General features: G+C 41.4%; 1 protein-coding gene across 1 annotated transcript in view; it reads right to left on the bottom strand.

The window, feature by feature from the left end:
* Window positions 1–12,956, bottom strand: part of LOC123994191 (sideroflexin-1-like) — a 40,678-nt gene extending 27,722 nt beyond the window's left edge. Inside the window, exons 1-4 of the mRNA XM_046296722.1 lie at window positions 12,817–12,956; window positions 5,795–5,964; window positions 5,086–5,256; window positions 4,423–4,521 (exon numbers count right to left, since the gene is read on the bottom strand). Of these exons, the coding sequence (XP_046152678.1) occupies window positions 4,423–4,521; window positions 5,086–5,256; window positions 5,795–5,958 (434 nt within the window). The 5' untranslated portion in view covers window positions 5,959–5,964; window positions 12,817–12,956. The remainder of the gene's footprint in view (window positions 1–4,422; window positions 4,522–5,085; window positions 5,257–5,794; window positions 5,965–12,816) is intronic.
* Between the last annotated feature and the right edge of the window lie 5,008 nt (window positions 12,957–17,964).

Here is a 17,964-nt window from a genome sequence, read left to right on the forward strand (position 1 = left end):
AAAACTACAGGCCAACATCAACTAATCTACAGGCCAACATCAACTAAAACTACAGGCCAACATCAACTAATCTACAGGCCAACATCAACGAAATCTACAGGCCAACATCAACTAATCTACAGGCCAACATCAACTAAATCTACAGGCCAACATCAACTAAATCTACAGGCCAACATCAACTAATCTACAGGCCAACATCAACTAAATCTACAGGCCAACATCAACTAAATCTACAGGCCAACATCAACTAAATCTACAGGCCAACATCAACTAAATCTACAAGCCAACATCAACTAATCTACAGGCCAACATCAACTAAAACTACAGGCCAACATCAACTAAAACTACAGGCCAACATCAACTAAACTACAGGCCAACATCAACTAAAACTACAATCCAACATCAACTAAAACTACAGGCCAACATCAACTAAAACTACAAGCCAACATCAACTAAATCTACAGGCCAACATCAACTAAACTACAGGCCAACATCAACTAAACTACAGGCCAACATCAACTAAATCTACAGGCCAACATCAACTAAACTACAAGCCAACATCAACTAAACTACAGGCCAACATCAACTAATCTACAGGCCAACATCAACTAAACTACAGGCCAACATCAACTAATCTACAGGCCAACATCAACTAAAACGACAGGCCAACATCAACTAAAACTACAGGCCAACATCAACTAAAACTACAGGCCAACATCAACTAAAACTACAGGCCAACATCAACTAAAACTACAGGCCAACATCAACTAATCTACAGGCCAACATCAACTAAATCTACAGGCCAACATCAACTAATCTACAGGCCAACATCAACTAAATCTACAGGCCAACATCAACTAAATCTACAGGCCAACATCAACTAAATCTACAGGCCAACATCAACTAATCTACAGGCCAACATCAACTAATCTACAGGCCAACATCAACTAAATCTACAGGCCAACATCAACTAATCTACAGGCCAACATCAACTAAACTACAGGCCAACATCAACTAAATCTACAGGCCAACATCAACTAATCTACAGGCCAACATCAACTAAATCTACAGGCCAACATCAACTAAATCTACAGGCCAACATCAACTAAATCTACAAGCCAACATCAACTAAATCTACAAGCCAACATCAACTAATCTACAGGCCAACATCAACTAAATCTACAGGCCAACATCAACTAAAACTACAGGCCAACATCAACTAAAACTACAGGCCAACATCAACTAAACTACAGGCCAACATCAACTAAAACTACAATCCAACATCAACTAAAACTACAGGCCAACATCAACTAAAACTACAAGCCAACATCAACTAAAACTACAAGCCAACATCAACTAAATCTACAGGCCAACATCAACTAAACTACAGGCCAACATCAACTAAACTACAGGCCAACATCAACTAAATCTACAGGCCAACATCAACTAAACTACAAGCCAACATCAACTAAACTACAGGCCAACATCAACTAATCTACAGGCCAACATCAACTAAACTACAGGCCAACATCAACTAATCTACAGGCCAACATCAACTAATCTACAGGCCAACATCAACTAAAACTACAGGCCAACATCAACTAAAACTACAGGCCAACATCAACTAAAACTACAGGCCAACATCAACTAAAACTACAGGCCAACATCAACTAAACTACAGGCCTACATCAACTAATCTACAGGCCAACATCAACTAAATCTACAGGCCAACATCAACTAAATCTACAGGCCAACATCAACTAATCTACAGGCCAACATCAACTAAATCTACAGGCCAACACCAACTAAATCTACAGGCCAACATCAACTAAACTACAGGCCAACATCAACTAAAACTACAATCCAACATCAACTAAAACTACAGGCCAACATCAACTAAAACTACAAGCCAACATCAACTAAATCTACAGGCCAACATCAACTAAACTACAGGCCAACATCAACTAAACTACAGGCCAACATCAACTAAAACTACAGGCCAACATCAACTAAAACTACAGGCCAACATCAACTAAAACTACAGGCCAACATCAACTAAATCTACAGGCCAACATCAACTAAATCTACAGGCCAACATCAACTAAATCTACAGGCCAACATCAACTAAACTACAGGCCAACATCAACTAATCTACAGGCCAACATCAACTAATCTACAGGCCAACATCAACTAAATCTACAGGCCAACATCAACTAAATCTACAGGCCAACATCAACTAAATCTACAAGCCAACATCAACTAAATCTACAAGCCAACATCAACTAATCTACAGGCCAACATCAACTAAATCTACAGGCCAACATCAACTAAAACTACAGGCCAACATCAACTAAACTACAGGCCAACATCAACTAAACTACAGGCCAACATCAACTAAATCTACAGGCCAACATCAACTAAACTACAAGCCAACATCAACTAAACTACAGGCCAACATCAACTAATCTACAGGCCAACATCAACTAAACTACAGGCCAACATCAACTAATCTACAGGCCAACATCAACTAAAACGACAGGCCAACATCAACTAAAACTACAGGCCAACATCAACTAAAACTACAGGCCAACATCAACTAAAACTACAGGCCAACATCAACTAAAACTACAGGCCAACATCAACTAAAACTACAGGCCAACATCAACTAAAACTACAGGCCAACATCAACTAAAACTACAGGCCAACATCAACTAAAACTACAGGCCAACATCAACTAATCTACAGGCCAACATCAACTAATCTACAGGCCAACTTCAACTAAAACGACAGGCCAACATCAACTAAAACTACAGGCCAACATCAACTAAAACTACAGGCCAACATCAACTAATCTACAGGCCAACATCAACTAAAACGACAGGCCAACATCAACTAAACTACAAGCCAACATCAACTAAACTACAGGCCAACATCAACTAATCTACAGGCCAACATCAACTAAACTACAGGCCAACATCAACTAATCTACAGGCCAACATCAACTAAAACGACAGGCCAACATCAACTAAAACTACAGGCCAACATCAACTAAAACTACAGGCCAACATCAACTAAAACTACAGGCCAACATCAACTAAAACTACAGGCCAACATCAACTAATCTACAGGCCAACATCAACTAAAACGACAGGCCAACATCAACTAAAACTACAGGCCAACATCAACTAAACTACAGGCCAACATCAACTAAAACTACAGGCCAACATCAACTAAAACTACAGGCCAACATCAACTAAAACTACAGGCCAACATCAACTAAAACGACAAGCCAACATCAACTAAAACGACAGGCCAACATCAACTAAAACTACAGGCCAACATCAACTAAAACTACAGGCCAACATCAACTAAAACTACAGGCCAACATCAACTAAAACTACAGGCCAACATCAACTAATCTACAGGCCAACATCAACTAAAACGACAGGCCAACATCAACTAAAACTACAGGCCAACATCAACTAAACTACAGGCCAACATCAACTAAAACTACAGGCCAACATCAACTAAAACTACAGGCCAACATCAACTAAAACTACAGGCCAACATCAACTAAAACGACAAGCCAACATCAACTAAAACGACAGGCCAACATCAACTAAAACTACAGGCCAACATCAACTAAAACTACAGGCCAACATCAACTAAAACTACAGGCCAACATCAACTAAACTACAGGCCAACATCAACTAAAACTACAGGCCAACATCAACTAAAACGACAGGCCAACATCAACTAAAACGACAGGCCAACATCAACTAAAACGACAGGCCAACATCAACTAAAACGACAGGCCAACATCAACTAAAACGACAGGCCAACATCAACTAAAACTACAGGCCAACATCAACTAAAACTACAGGCCAACATCAACTAAAACTACAGGCCAACATCAACTAAAACTACAGGCCAACATCAACTAAAACTACAGGCCAACATCAACTAAAACTACAGGCCAACATCAACTAAAACTACAGGCCAACATCAACTAAAACTACAGGCCAACATCAACTAAAACTACAGGCCGACTGAGGGAAATGAATTCAAAGAATACTTCCTTCAGACTGGAATATGGCATTACGTGATTTGACATACCTGAGTATTATTTATTGAGATGCTTAGTTTTCTGATTATTTTAAAATGACTTAATTACTTTTAAGAAGCTTTTTCCTTTTCAATTATTATCAAATGTTTTGGTTACACCTCGACTCACGTTGGTTGAACACCCTCCAACTCTTTTCTAATTACTTTTAGCAATATTTAATTTTAAGAAAAGTTATTTATTGCTGATGTGTGCATTGTTTTTTATACAGTTCTTCTGAACAATAATCACACATAGAAAATGTCGCTGTAAGAATATAGTAGAATGGCCCTGATATAGTAACTATAACACAAACTTACTTAACTGAGAGAGGAGCATCTCCACTCCTATTGGTGTAGTTGACTATTGCATTGAAGGACTGATTGATCCACTGCCATAAGACTACAGCTGGAGTTGTCCTAAGACTACAGCTGGAGTTGAGAGAGAGAGAGAGAGAGAGAGAGAGAGAGAGAGAGAGAGAGAGAGAGAGAGAGAGAGAGAGAGAGAGAGAGAGAGAGAGAGAGAGAGAGAGAGAGAGAGAGAGAGAGAGAGAGAGAGAGAGAGAGAGAGAGAGAGAGAGAGAGAGAGAGAGAGAGAGAGAGAGAGAGAGAGAGAGAGAGAGAGAGAGAGAGAGATTCTTATAACACTATCATTCATTCTAATAGAACAGTCTTATAACACCATCATTCATTCTAATAGAACAGTCTTATAACACCATCATTCATTCTAATAGAACAGTCTTATAACACTATCATTGGGCGGCAGGTAGCCTAGTGGTTCGAGCGTTGGACTAGTAACCGAAAGGTTGCCAGATTGAATCCCCGAGCTGACAAGGTAAAAATCTGTCGTTCTGCCCCAGAACAGGCAGTTAATACACTGTTCCTAGGCCATCATTGTAAATAAGAATTTGTTCTTCACTGACTTGCCTAATTAAATACAGGTTAACACACTATCATTGATTCTAATAGAACACTGCTGCTCACTTGTAGAAGGTCATCATACAGCCAGTGATGGTCATGTTCATGGGGACCTGGGCCGACATGCGGCCAATCAGGATCATCTTCTCTCCAGTGTCTGGGTGGAAGGCTGAGTCAAAGATGTACTTGGCTCTCCATAGCTCGTCCTCTGTCAGCCCGGGGGACATCACCCCTTGCCTGGGGGAGAGAGAGAGAGGGGGACAAGTGATTAGCTGATCCTGTTTACTTAGAAGCAATACAAGTTTAAACAAAGCTCTGTTAGATGCACACAACCTGCATTTGATAAACACGGCCCATTGTATTCAATGTTGCATTATAGAACGCAACCATGTGTTGCCTTTCTGGTTAGTCAATAGTTAATTAAGGGAAATCTGGTCCTTGATCTATACCAATAAGCCTGGGGTCAATTCTATCAATTCTAATTCTATTCTAACTCAGCTCAGTTATGGGTTGTTTCCATACAGCAGAATCAAGGAGAACTAGAAAGAACCAGGAAGAACCAGAACCAAGGAGAACTAAGGAGCACCAGGAAGAACCAGATCCAAGGAGAACTAAGGAGCACCAGGAGGAACCAGAACCAAGGAGAACTAAGGAGCACCAGGAGGAACCAGAACCAAGGAGAACTAAGGAGCACCAGGAAGAACCAGAACCAAGGAGAACTAAGGAGCACTAGGAAGAACCAGAACTAAGGAGAACCATGCTCAGAATACACTACCGGTAGTCACTAATGACTTTGTGTGCATTCTCTAGTTGTTCGTTAGTAAGCAGGACGTTGCGGGGGTCGGTAACAGTGAAGAAGTGTTTGGCCCGGCCCATAAACGTCCCTTGGTCCCATCGAGGCTCCTTGATGTTTATGGAGGTGGAGATTTCTGTCGTCATGGTGATCTGAAAGGACACAACATTCATAACAAAGATGAATTATTTTGTCCTTGTATATCTACCCTGTAAACATACATTAGTTATATTGTCCCAGGTGATTTATCTACCGGCGCGCGACCGAAATTCATAAACTAGCCTAGCTACTGTCAGAAGAGGCGAGATTCATAAACTAGCCTCGCTACTGTCAGAGGAGGCGAGATTCATAAACTAGCCTCGCTACTGTCAGAGGAGGCGAGATTCATAAACTAGCCTCGCTACTGTCAGAGGAGGCGAGATTCATAAACTAGCCTCGCTACTGTCAGAGGAGGCGAAATTCATAAACTAGCCTAGCTACTGTCAGAAGAGGCGAAATTCATAAACTAGCCTAGCTACTGTCAGAAGAGGCGAAATTCCCCAGTCCTAGAGTTAGAGACAAGGAGACAAACGCAACACAAATCACGAAAAGCAAAACAAGAGTCCTTGACGATTGTATTTCATAGGACAGAACGAACCCTGAAACAGCCTTCCACTAACTCTATTTAATTCTGAAACTAGAGTAGACATAGTTCCCCAATCCCACTCCACACACACACACACACACACACACACACACACACACACACACACACACACACACACACACACACACACACACACACACACACACACACACACACACACACACACACACACACTTTGTTGAGTTGATTACACATTCTGTAGGCCTATAATACACACATCAGCCAGAAATCACTCCTTTCTAGGTAACTTCTCTTATATTACCACAAAATCATTTCACAACTGCTGTCCTTTGAGAAGAATGAGTAATTTAGAACACACTGTGAGAAATTATTCTCAGTATTAGCTTAGCAGGATAGCTGATTCAGTATAATGTTGCTATGGAGATGAGCTGGCTGACCTGACACAGGGGTTTTGAAGAACTAAATTATCCTGAACCTCACAACCCCCTCAACCACAGACCTGTGGCCGGGACGTGGCGTCTCTTCAAAAGCCCCAAACCCCACACCACGCCCTCCTACCCCTTTCTCTCCTTCTCAATTCAATGTAAGGGCTATATTGGCATGGGAAACATTTGTTTACATTGCCAAAGCAAGTGGAATAAATAACAAGGTGAAATAAACAATTAAAAAATGAACAGTAAACATTACTCACAAAAGTTCCAAAAGAATAAAGACATTTCAAATGTCATATTATGTCTATATACAGTGTTGTAAGGTTGTGCAAAAGGGAAAATAAATCATAAATATGGGTTGTATTGTCACGCCTTGGTCATTGTATCTTGTGTTTTTGTTATATGTTTGGGTAGGCCAGGGTGTGACATGGGTTTATATGTTGTGTTTCGTATTGGGGTTTGTATTAATTGGGATTGTGTATGATTAGGGGTGTGTCTAGTTAGGCTTGGCTGCCTGAGGCGATTCTCAATTGGAGTCAGGTGATTCTCGTTGTCTCGGATTGGGAACCGGATTTAGGTAGCCTGAGTTCGCTTTGTATTTTGTGGGTGTTTGTTCCTGTCTCTGTGTTGTAGTCACCAGATAGGCTGTAATAAGTTTCACGTTCCGTTCTGTTGTTTTTGTATTTAGTTCAGTTATTTCATGTACCGCGATACTTTCATTAAAGTCATGAGTAACCTACACGCTGCATTTCGGTCTGACTCTCTTCATTCAACAGACGAACGACGTTACATGTATTTACAATGGTGTTTGTTCTTCACTGGTTGCACTTTTCTTGTAGCAACAGGTCACAAATCTTGCTGCTGTGATGTCACACTGTGGCATTTCACCCAATAGATATTTGAGCAGCAGGTAGCCTAGTGGTTAGAGTGTAGGGGCGGCAGGTAGCCTAGTGGTTAGAGTGTAGGGGCGGCAGGTAGCCTAGTGGTTAGAGTGTTGGGGCGGCAGGTAGCCTAGTGGTTAGAGTGTAGGGGCGGCAGGTAGCCTAGTGGTTAGAGTGTAGGGGCGGCAGGTAGCCTAGTGGTTAGAGTGTAGGGGCGGCAGGTAGCCTAGTGGTTAGAGTGTAGGGGCGGCAGGTAGTCTAGTGGTTAGAGTGTTGGACTAGTAACTGAAAGGTTGCCAGATTGAATCCCTGAGCTGACTAGGTAAACATCTGTTCTTCTGCCCCTGAACAAGGCAGTTAATCCACTGTTCCTAGGCTTTTATTATAAATAAGAATTTGTTTTTAACTGACTTGCCTAGTTAAATAAAAAAATGTGAGTTCATCAAAATTTGATTTGTTTTCGAATTCTTTGTGGATCTATATAATCTGAGGGAAATATGTGTCTCTAATATGGTCATACATTGGGCAGGAGGTTAGGAAGTGCAACTCAGTTTCTACCTCATTTTGTGGGCAGTGCTCACATAGGCTTCCTTCTCTTGAGAGCCATGTCTGCCTACGGCGGCCTTTCTCAATAGCAAGGCTATGCTCACTGAGTCTGTACATAGTAAAATATTTCCTTAAGTTTGGGTCAGTCACAGTGGTCAGATATTCTGCCACTGTGTACTCTCTCCGTTTAGGGCCAAATAGCATTCTAGTTTGCTCTGTTTTTTTGTCAATTCTTTCCAATGTGCCAAGAAATTATCTTTTTGTTTCCTCGTGATTTGGTTGGGTCTAATTGTGCTGCTGTCCTGGGGCTCTGTGTGGTGTGTTTGTGTTTGTGAACAGAGCCCCAGGACCAGCTTGCTTAGGGGACTCTTCTCCAGGTTCATCTCTCTGTAAGTGACGGCTTTGTTAGGGAAGGTTTGGGAATCGCTTCCTTTTAGGTGGTTGTAGAATTTAAGGTCTCTTTTCTGGATTTTGATAATTAGTGGGTATCGGCCTAATTCTGCTCTGCATGCATTATTTGGTGTTTTACGCTGTACACAGCAAAAATAATCTCCCATAGCCGAGGCAACACCTTGTCTAGCAGTATGCCCATAGGCCTACGTTTAGTGTGAAAGAACAGGGGAAGGTTCTGGAGAAAATCCCTTTCATTTGAGAACTTCTGCACTAAAGCCAAACTACTGCATGTTTATTTTCCTATCAAATGGATTTTATGTTTTTTTTTTTATCACAGAGAGGAAAAATAATCAGGACATTCCCGAGATACAATGTAACCCAGTCTGAACCCGTTGTTACAATGTAACCCCGTCTGAACCCGTTGTTACAATGTAACCCCGTATGAACTGGATTCTATTAGCCCGTTGTTACAATGTAACCCAGTCTGAACTGGATTCTATTAACCCGTTGTTACAATGTAACCCAGTCTGAACTGGATTCTATTAACCCGTTGTTACAATGTAACCCAGTCTGAACTGGATTCTATTAACCCGTTGTTACAATGTAACCCAGTCTGAACTGGATTCTATTAACCCGTTGTTACAATGTAACCCCGTCTGAACTGGATTCTATTAACCCATTGTTACAATGCAACCCCGTCTGAACCCGTTGTTACAATGTAACCCAGTCTGAAATGGATTCTATTAGCCCGTTGTTACAATGTAACCCAGTCTGAACTGGATTCTATTAACCCATTGTTACAATGTAACCCCGTCTGAACCGGTTGTTACAATGTAACCCAGTCTGAAATGGATTCTATTAGCCCGTTGTTACAATATAACCCAGTCTGAACTGGATTCTATTAACCCGTTGTTACAATGTAACCCAGTCTGAACTGGATTCTATTAACCCGTTGTTACAATGTAACCCAGTCTGAACTGGATTCTATTAACCCATTGTTACAATGTAACCCAGTCTGAACTGGATTCTATTAGCCCGTTGTTACAATGTAACCCAGTCTGAACTGGATTCTATTAACCCGTTGTTACAATGTAACCCAGTCTGAACTGGATTCTATTAACCCGTTGTTACAATGTAACCCAGTCTGAACTGGATTCTATTAACCCATTGTTACAATGTAACCCAGTCTGAACTGGATTCTATTAGCCCGTTGTTACAATGTAACCCAGTCTGAACTAGATTATATTAACCCGTTGTTACAATGTAACCCAGTCTGAACTGGATTCTATTAACCCGTTGTTACAATGTAACCCAGTCTGAACCCGTTGTTACAATGTAACCCAGTCTGAACTGGATTCTATTAACCCATTGTTACAATGTAACCCAGTCTGAACTAGATTATATTAACCCGTTGTTACAATGTAACCCCAGTCTGAACTGGATTCTATTAACCCATTGTTACAATGTAACCCCAGTCTGAACTGGATTATATTAACCCATTGTTACAATGTAACCCCAGTCTGAACTGGATTCTATTAACCCATTGTTACAATGTAACCCCAGTCTGAACTGGATTCTATTAACCCATTGTTACAATGTAACCCAGTCTGAACTGGATTCTATTAACCCATTGTTACAATGTAACCCCAGTCTGAACTGGATTCTATTAACCCATTGTTACAATGTAACCCAGTCTGAACTGGATTCTATTAACCCATTGTTACAATGTAACCCCAGTCTGAACTGGATTCTATTAACCCATTGTTACAATGTAACCCAGTCTGGACTGGATTCTATTAACCCGTTGTTACAATGTAACCCAGTCTGAACTGGATTCTATTAACCCATTGTTACAATGTAACCCAGTCTGAACTGGATTCTATTAACTAGTTGTTACAATGTAACCCAGTCTGAACTGGATTCTATTAACCCGTTGTTACAATGTAACCCCAGTCTGAACTGGATTCTATTAACCCGTTGTTACAATGTAACCCCAGTCTGAACTGGATTCTATTAACCCGTTGTTACAATGTAACCCCAGTCTGAACTGGATTCTATTAACCCATTGTTACAATGTAACCCAGTCTGAACTGGATTCTATTAACCCGTTGTTACAATGTAACCCAGTCTGAACCCGTTGTTACAATGTAACCCAGTCTGAACCCGTTGTTACAATGTAACCCAGTCTGAACCCGTTGTTACAATGTAACCCAGTCTGAACCCGTTGTTACAATGTAACCCAGTCTGAACCCGTTGTTACAATGTAACCCAGTCTGAACTGGATTCTATTAACCCGTTGTTACAATGTAACCCCAGTCTGAACTGGATTCTATTAACCCGTTGTTACAATGTAACCCAGTCTGAACTGGATTCTATTAACCCGTTGTTACAATGTAACCCAGTCTGAACTGGATTCTATTAACCCGTTGTTACAATGTAACCCAGTCTGAACCCGTTGTTACAATGTAACCCAGTCTGAAATAGATTATATTAACCCATTGTAACAATGTCTCTGTCTGTAACCCGTTATGTGAGAAACTGGTATCTGTGTATCTGTATCTGTATCTGTGTAGCTCGTGCACAGGTCTACTACTGGATGATGAAATCACACCAAAGATGGCTGCAGGAGTAACGATAAAACACAGGTATTCCATAGACTCTGGCTGGCGACTGTAGAATGTCTATGAGAGGCGCTACTGTATCTTTAAATTGAATTAAGGTTCACGGGGTTCTCACGAGATAGCTCAATTAAATGGATACAGGCCATAATAACTCAATGCATAAGCACGACTGATGAGTGCCTCCTTATGGTGGTCTCACACACACACACACACACACACACACACACACACACACACACACACACACACACACACACACACACACACAAGCTTGGGATACTCCTCTGATCTTGGCCCCCCTGTTGTGAGTCAGTCTATTGAAAGATAGGGACAGGACACTCAGCACGTTGAGGACAGTTGTCTCCACACACACACACACACACACACACACACACACACACACACACACACACACACACACACACACACACACACACAAGCTTGGGATACTCCTCTGATCTTGGCCCCCTTGTTGTGAGTCAGTCTATTGAAAGATAGGGACAGGACACTCAGCACGTTGAGGACAGTTGTCTCCACACACACACACACACACACACACACACACACACACACACACACACACACACTAATCAGTCTGTAGAAAATATGTCTTATTGGTTACTCACAAACAACAACAGTTGTTATAAATCTGTCTTCTTCTGACAAAATGTCAATCAGTCAGACTGCCTGTGGGTCAAATCCAATACAACAATAGGCTGAAGCCCTAATACAAAGGCAGCATTGATTTGATGATATTTGTTATCTCGTTCTAAAATTGAACTTTGACAATGGGCGGTTTTGTCTTACGCCTGATACGTTAGGTTAGGTGGCATTTGGGCTAAAAACCTCTTTTCCAGCCCCAAGTTTAACCAATCACTGGCCTCAATGGCTACATATTAAGCTATATAGGCTACATTGTAACGTATTTCTTAGGCTACAGTGGGAGTTCGCATAGCATAGCCTAATCACACAACTGCATAACATTGTGCAAAAACCAGCCAGCTCTGGTTTGAGTGAGGGTCAGTGAAAATATAGCCAACAATATTTATCATCATTTCATTTCGTCAAATGAACCGACCGTGCAAATGGATCCGGACGCACAATCCTACTATTGGCATGATCAGATAAATGGATCAACGAGATGCAGACCAGCTTGATCTGGAGCAAATCGCTGCATGTATATCGTTCGATCTGGATAAATCAAATCACATTTTATTTGTCACATGCGCCGAATACAACAGGTGTAGGTAGACCTTTACAGTGAAATGCTTACTTACAAGACCCTAACCAACAATGCAGTTTAAAAAATGATACCAAGTCAACGTCCAACATGTTGCAAACATGTAAAACGCCCAAAGAAATGTAATATGTCCGCTAATAGCCTATTATCCCAAGCATCTGTTTCAGGCCAGCTGTGCGACCCTGTTTCAGCCCTAAGCCCTAATTAACTGCCAGCCACAACCCCTCCCTCAAAAAAAAGTGCTATCAAATCCAACATGTGTTATAAAGGTATCCAGACACTTACTGCACTAAGCTCCGATCCTTGTCTGGCACGGTCACCGCAGTCCGTCGCCAGAGATGTCCCTGAATAGCTAGCTCAACGAAGCTAATTGGACATGTATGCAGCGGAAACTCAGCACCAACAGGCGCAGCAGTAGGGCCGTAGTTCCTTTCACAATAAATGCCCAACATGAAATCGATGCAAATAAACAGGACAAAATATCAATATCTCGATTTTTACAGGGGTCCAAATCATATAAATGTAAAATATTCTTGCTCTATACCCAAAAATGTTCATGGCCAGGTTTCAGAATTTAAAAGTCAATGATAGTTCATTGTTTCTCAGACAATGACTTTTATTTGCAAATATTTTTAGGGTAGTCGCTAGTGTTTGGTTATGTGTGCTAACTTCACCTTACTATTTTTGCGGAACAGATAGATAATTGATGACAATAGCATGTACTTAACCAGGCAAGTCAGTTAAGATCACATTCTTATTTACAATGACCGCATACCCCGGACGACCCTGGGCCAATTGTGCGCAGCCCTATGGGACTCCCAATCAAGGACGGTTGTGATACAGCCTGGAATCGAACCTGGGACTGTAGTGACCACTCTTGCACTGAGATGCAGTGCCTTAGACCGCTCCACTCGGGGAGCCCCAATACAACTTTGAAATATATCAGCTTTTTTCCCTTTGTATTGTCTAGTTCTGGGCCTATCTCCATACGCTTTCGTTAAAGAATATCAGGAAGCAGAATCACTGCATTATGCGCATCATCAGTAGACTCCCTATATTTGAAGCAATATAAACGTCCACTGATTATTCAAGACTGGGGCTTGCTCCTTTGTAGAAGAGGAAACATTACAAAGCCAACAAAAAGCGTTTACACAAGCAGCCCAATTCTGATATTTTCCACAAAATTGTCATTTTACCAAGCACGTCAGATCTTTTCACATCAGGTCTTTTCAAGAGCTGATCTGATTAGTCAAAATACCAATTCGTTTTTAAAAAAAGATCAGAATTGGGCTGCCTGTCTAAACGCCGCCTTATATGGCCCTTAACGGTCTGATATGGTTTGATGGAGTGCATGGCTGCGTATATAGCTTGGCTTGTAATTGAAATTGCCATCATGTATGTTGCTTTCACTTTTGCCCCAGATAATGGGGGAGGGGTAAATATTCAACATCAAGGGCAGCGGAAGGAAAGCTGGTTTTCCAATAGTCAGCTCTTTTAACACAAACCTAATGGATTGAACTGTTGTACATCAGTTGTAGGCTGCTGTACACTAGGCCTTTGATTTTACAAAATACAAATTAAATGGAACCATAGAGAAACATTAACTAACATATTTTCAATCATATGTAAAATTCACTCTCATAAACCTATCCAAATTTTAACTTATCTACGCAATCTTTGCAGCCATTCATATCATAGGCCTATCTAACTAGAGTCTGGACTAGTGAACGTGATAGGGTAGTAGTAGGAGGTAACTAGCCCCTTTAAGAACAATGTCTATTTGCTGACACAAAAAAGGAACATTTGGAAAGAAAATTGGTCGTGGATAAAGGTCATGCTTAGGCGAATAAACTATAAAAGGAAATCTTTTTTGTTGTTGTTGTTATTTAATGAAATATTGTTTTTTAGAAAAGGTGCGTTTTTTAAAGTACCAGGGTATTCCCAGCAGTCTTTAAAATTACACTCAGGAGCAAAAGATGTTCAATAGTTGTTTTTAATAATAAACAAAAAATATTACTTAGAATATAATAGTGAAATGGATTATAAATAAGAACATTAAATAACATTGGAGTATAACATCAAATAACAATAACTTAACTAATTAATTCAGCGTAACATTGATGTGGCAACTTTCTTATGCTCTGCTATTGCACGATTCTAATTTGTACATACAGTGGGGCACAAAAGTAGCAATTATTAGGAAAATGGAAGACATACAAGACCACTGATAATCTCCCTCGATCTGGGGCTCCACGCAAGATCTCACCCCATGAGGTCAAAATGATAACAAGAACGGTGAGCAAAAATCCCAGAACCACACGGGGGGACCTAGTGAATGACCTGCAGAGAGCTGGGACCAAAGTAACAAAGCCTACCATCAGTAACACACTACGCCGCCAGGGATTCAAATCCTGCAGTGCCAGACGTGTCCCCCTGCTTAACCCAGTACATGTCTAGGCCCGTCTGAAGTTTGCTAGAGAGCATTTGGATGATCCAGAAGAAGATTGGGATAATGTCATATGGTCAGATGAAACCAAAATATACATTTTTGGTAAAAACTCAACTCGTCGTGTTTGGAGAACAAAGAATGCTGAGTTGCATCCAAAGAACACCATACCTACTGTGAAGCATGGGGGTAGAAACATCATGCTTTGGGGCTGTTTTTCTGCAAAGGGACCAGGATGACTGATCCGTGTAAAGGAAAGAATTAATGTGGCCATGTATCGTGAGATTTTGAGTGAAAACCTCCTTCCATCAGCAAGGGCATTGAAGATGAAACGTGGCTGGGTCTTTCAGCATTACAATGATCCCAAACACACCGCCCGGGCAACGAAGGAGTGGCTTTGTAAGAAGCATTTCAAGGTCCTGTAGTGGCCTAGCCAGTCTCCAGATCTCAACCCCATAGAAAATCTTTGGAGGGAGTTGAAAGTCCGTGTTGCCCAGCAACAGCCCCAAAACATCACTGCTCTAGAGGAGATCTGCATGGAGGAATGGGCCAAAATACCAGCAACAGTGTGTGAAAACCTTGTGAAGACTTACAGAAAACGTTTGACCTCTGTCATTGCCAACAAAGGGTATATAACAAAGTATTGAGATAAACTTTTGTTATTGACCAAATACTTATTTTCCACCACAATTTGAAAATAAATTAATAAAAAATCCTACAATGTGATTTTCTGGATTTTCTTTCTTCTCATTTTGTCTGTCATAGTTGAAGTGTACCTATGATGAAAATTACAGGTCTCTCTCATCTTTTTTAAGTGGGAGAACTTGCACAATTGGTGGCTGACTAAATACTTTTTTTGCCCCACTGTAGGACAAAAGCTGTCCCCAGTAAAATTGGATCACAATTCATGAGCCCACCTCCTGCACTGCTCACACCTAATCCAGTCCCCACCTGTGACTGAAAACAGGGGAGAGATACCAATTGAAAAGTGTTTATTTTTTACGTAGCTAGCTATCTAGCTATATGAAATAAAATGCTGTGTAAAATGGCTAAAATGCTATAAAGTAACATTAACTATAAAGTTATCAGTCACTGGTGGAAAAATGTATAACTGCAATTAAGTTCCGTTATCTTTTGGATGTATTTCACCTCAGACGATCTGGCAGTAAGGTTGCTAGCTAGCACCCATAGCAGCTTATGCTAACTAGATCGCTGGCTAGCATTTACTGCTAGTGAAGTTGCTAGCTAGAAAATTAGCATAAACTAGTGCTAACTAGGATTGTCATTGTCTAAATGACAGGTAAAAACACATTCATAACCATAAACCTAAAAATAAACCAAGTGTTATAGACATTGTTCTCTCTAAACAAGAGTATTATTTAGCTTAAGGCTTTTCTACTTGTATATTTTAAAAAACAAGTATAGATCTCACTTTATTGGAATATATCTACAACTTGATCAACTTACCACAAAAGAGTTTTGTTGAAATATCTCCAAAGGTTGTGATGTCATAGAGGACATTTTTGTTGAGCAAGAGCAGTGGCAGCTAGGGAAGTGGTGGGGAAATAATTTGGTGACATCTTGTGGAATTACAGGGGGGTGGGTGGTCAGTTACCCCTGAGTACCCTACAGTGCAAACAATAAAGCAAGGTATGAATATAGGGACATTTACTGCCATCTAGTGGTCTGTTTTGGGAGCACAGGTGACTCATTCTCACTCAGAAGTAGGACAAAGCGTCAGCTGGTTGGTTAGTCATTGCTAGTAGAGGTGACATTGGACTCTAGCACAGGGTTTCACAAAGTCGGTCCTGGAGTGCTTGTACTCGATGAATGAAGTTCTCTAATTAGTAAAGAACTCCCCTCACCTGGTAGGTCTAGGTAAGGAAATCCCCTCCACCTGGTAGGTCTAGGTAAGGAAATCCCCTCACCTGGTAGGTCTTAGTAAGGAACTCCCCTCACCTGGTTGTCTAGGTCTTAGTAAGGAACTCCCCTCACCTGGTTGTCTAGGTCTTAGTAAGGAACTCCCCTCACCTGTTTGTCTGGGTCTTAGTATAGAACTCCCCTCACCTGGTAGGTCTTAGTAAATAACTCCCCTCACCTGGTTGTCTAGGTCTTAGTAAAGAACTCCCCTCACCTGGTAGGTCTTAGTAAAGAACTCCCCTCACCTGGTTGTCTGGGTCTTAGTAAGGAACTCCCATCACCTGGTTTTCTGGGTCTTAATAAAGAACTCCCCTCACCTGGTTGTCTGGGTCTAAGTACGGAACTCCCCTCACCTTCGTAGGTCTTAGTAAAGAACTCCCCTCACCTGGTTGTCTAGGTCTTAGTAAGGAACTCCCCTCATCTGGTTGTCTAGGTCTTAGTAAGGAACTCCCCTCATCTGGTAGGTCTTAGTAAATAACTCCCCTCACCTGGTTGTCTATGTCTTAGTAAAGAACTCTCCTCATCTGGTAGGTCTTAGTAAAGAACTCCCCCCATCTGGTAGGTCATAGTAAAGAACTCCCCTCACCTGGTTGCCTAGGTCTTAGTAAAGATCTCCCCTCACCTGGTTGTCTGGGTCTTAGTAAGGAACTCCCCTCACCTGGTTGTCTGGGTCTTAGTAAGGAACTCCCTTTACCTGGGTCTTAGTAAGGATCTCCCCTCACCTGGTTGTCTAGGTCTTAGTAAGGAACTCCCCTCACCTGGTTGTCTGGGTCTTAGTAAGGAACTCCCCTCACCTGGTTGTCTGGGTCTTAGTAAGGAACTCCCCTCACCTGGTTGTCTAGGTCTTAGTAAGGAACTCCCCTCATTTGGTTGTCTTGGTCTTAGTAAAGAACTCCCCTCACCTGGTAGGTCTTAGTAAATAACTCCCCTCACCTGGTTGTCTGTCTTAGTAAAGATCTCCCCTCACCTGGTTGTCTGGGTCTTAGTAAAGAACTCCCCTCACCTGGTTGTCTGGGTCTTAGTAAGGAACTCCCCTCACCTGGTTGTCTGGGTCTTAGTAAGGAACT

Source organism: Oncorhynchus gorbuscha, linkage group LG13 (assembly GCF_021184085.1).
Source record: "Oncorhynchus gorbuscha isolate QuinsamMale2020 ecotype Even-year linkage group LG13, OgorEven_v1.0, whole genome shotgun sequence".
In the NCBI taxonomy this organism is placed as follows: domain Eukaryota; kingdom Metazoa; phylum Chordata; class Actinopteri; order Salmoniformes; family Salmonidae; genus Oncorhynchus; species Oncorhynchus gorbuscha.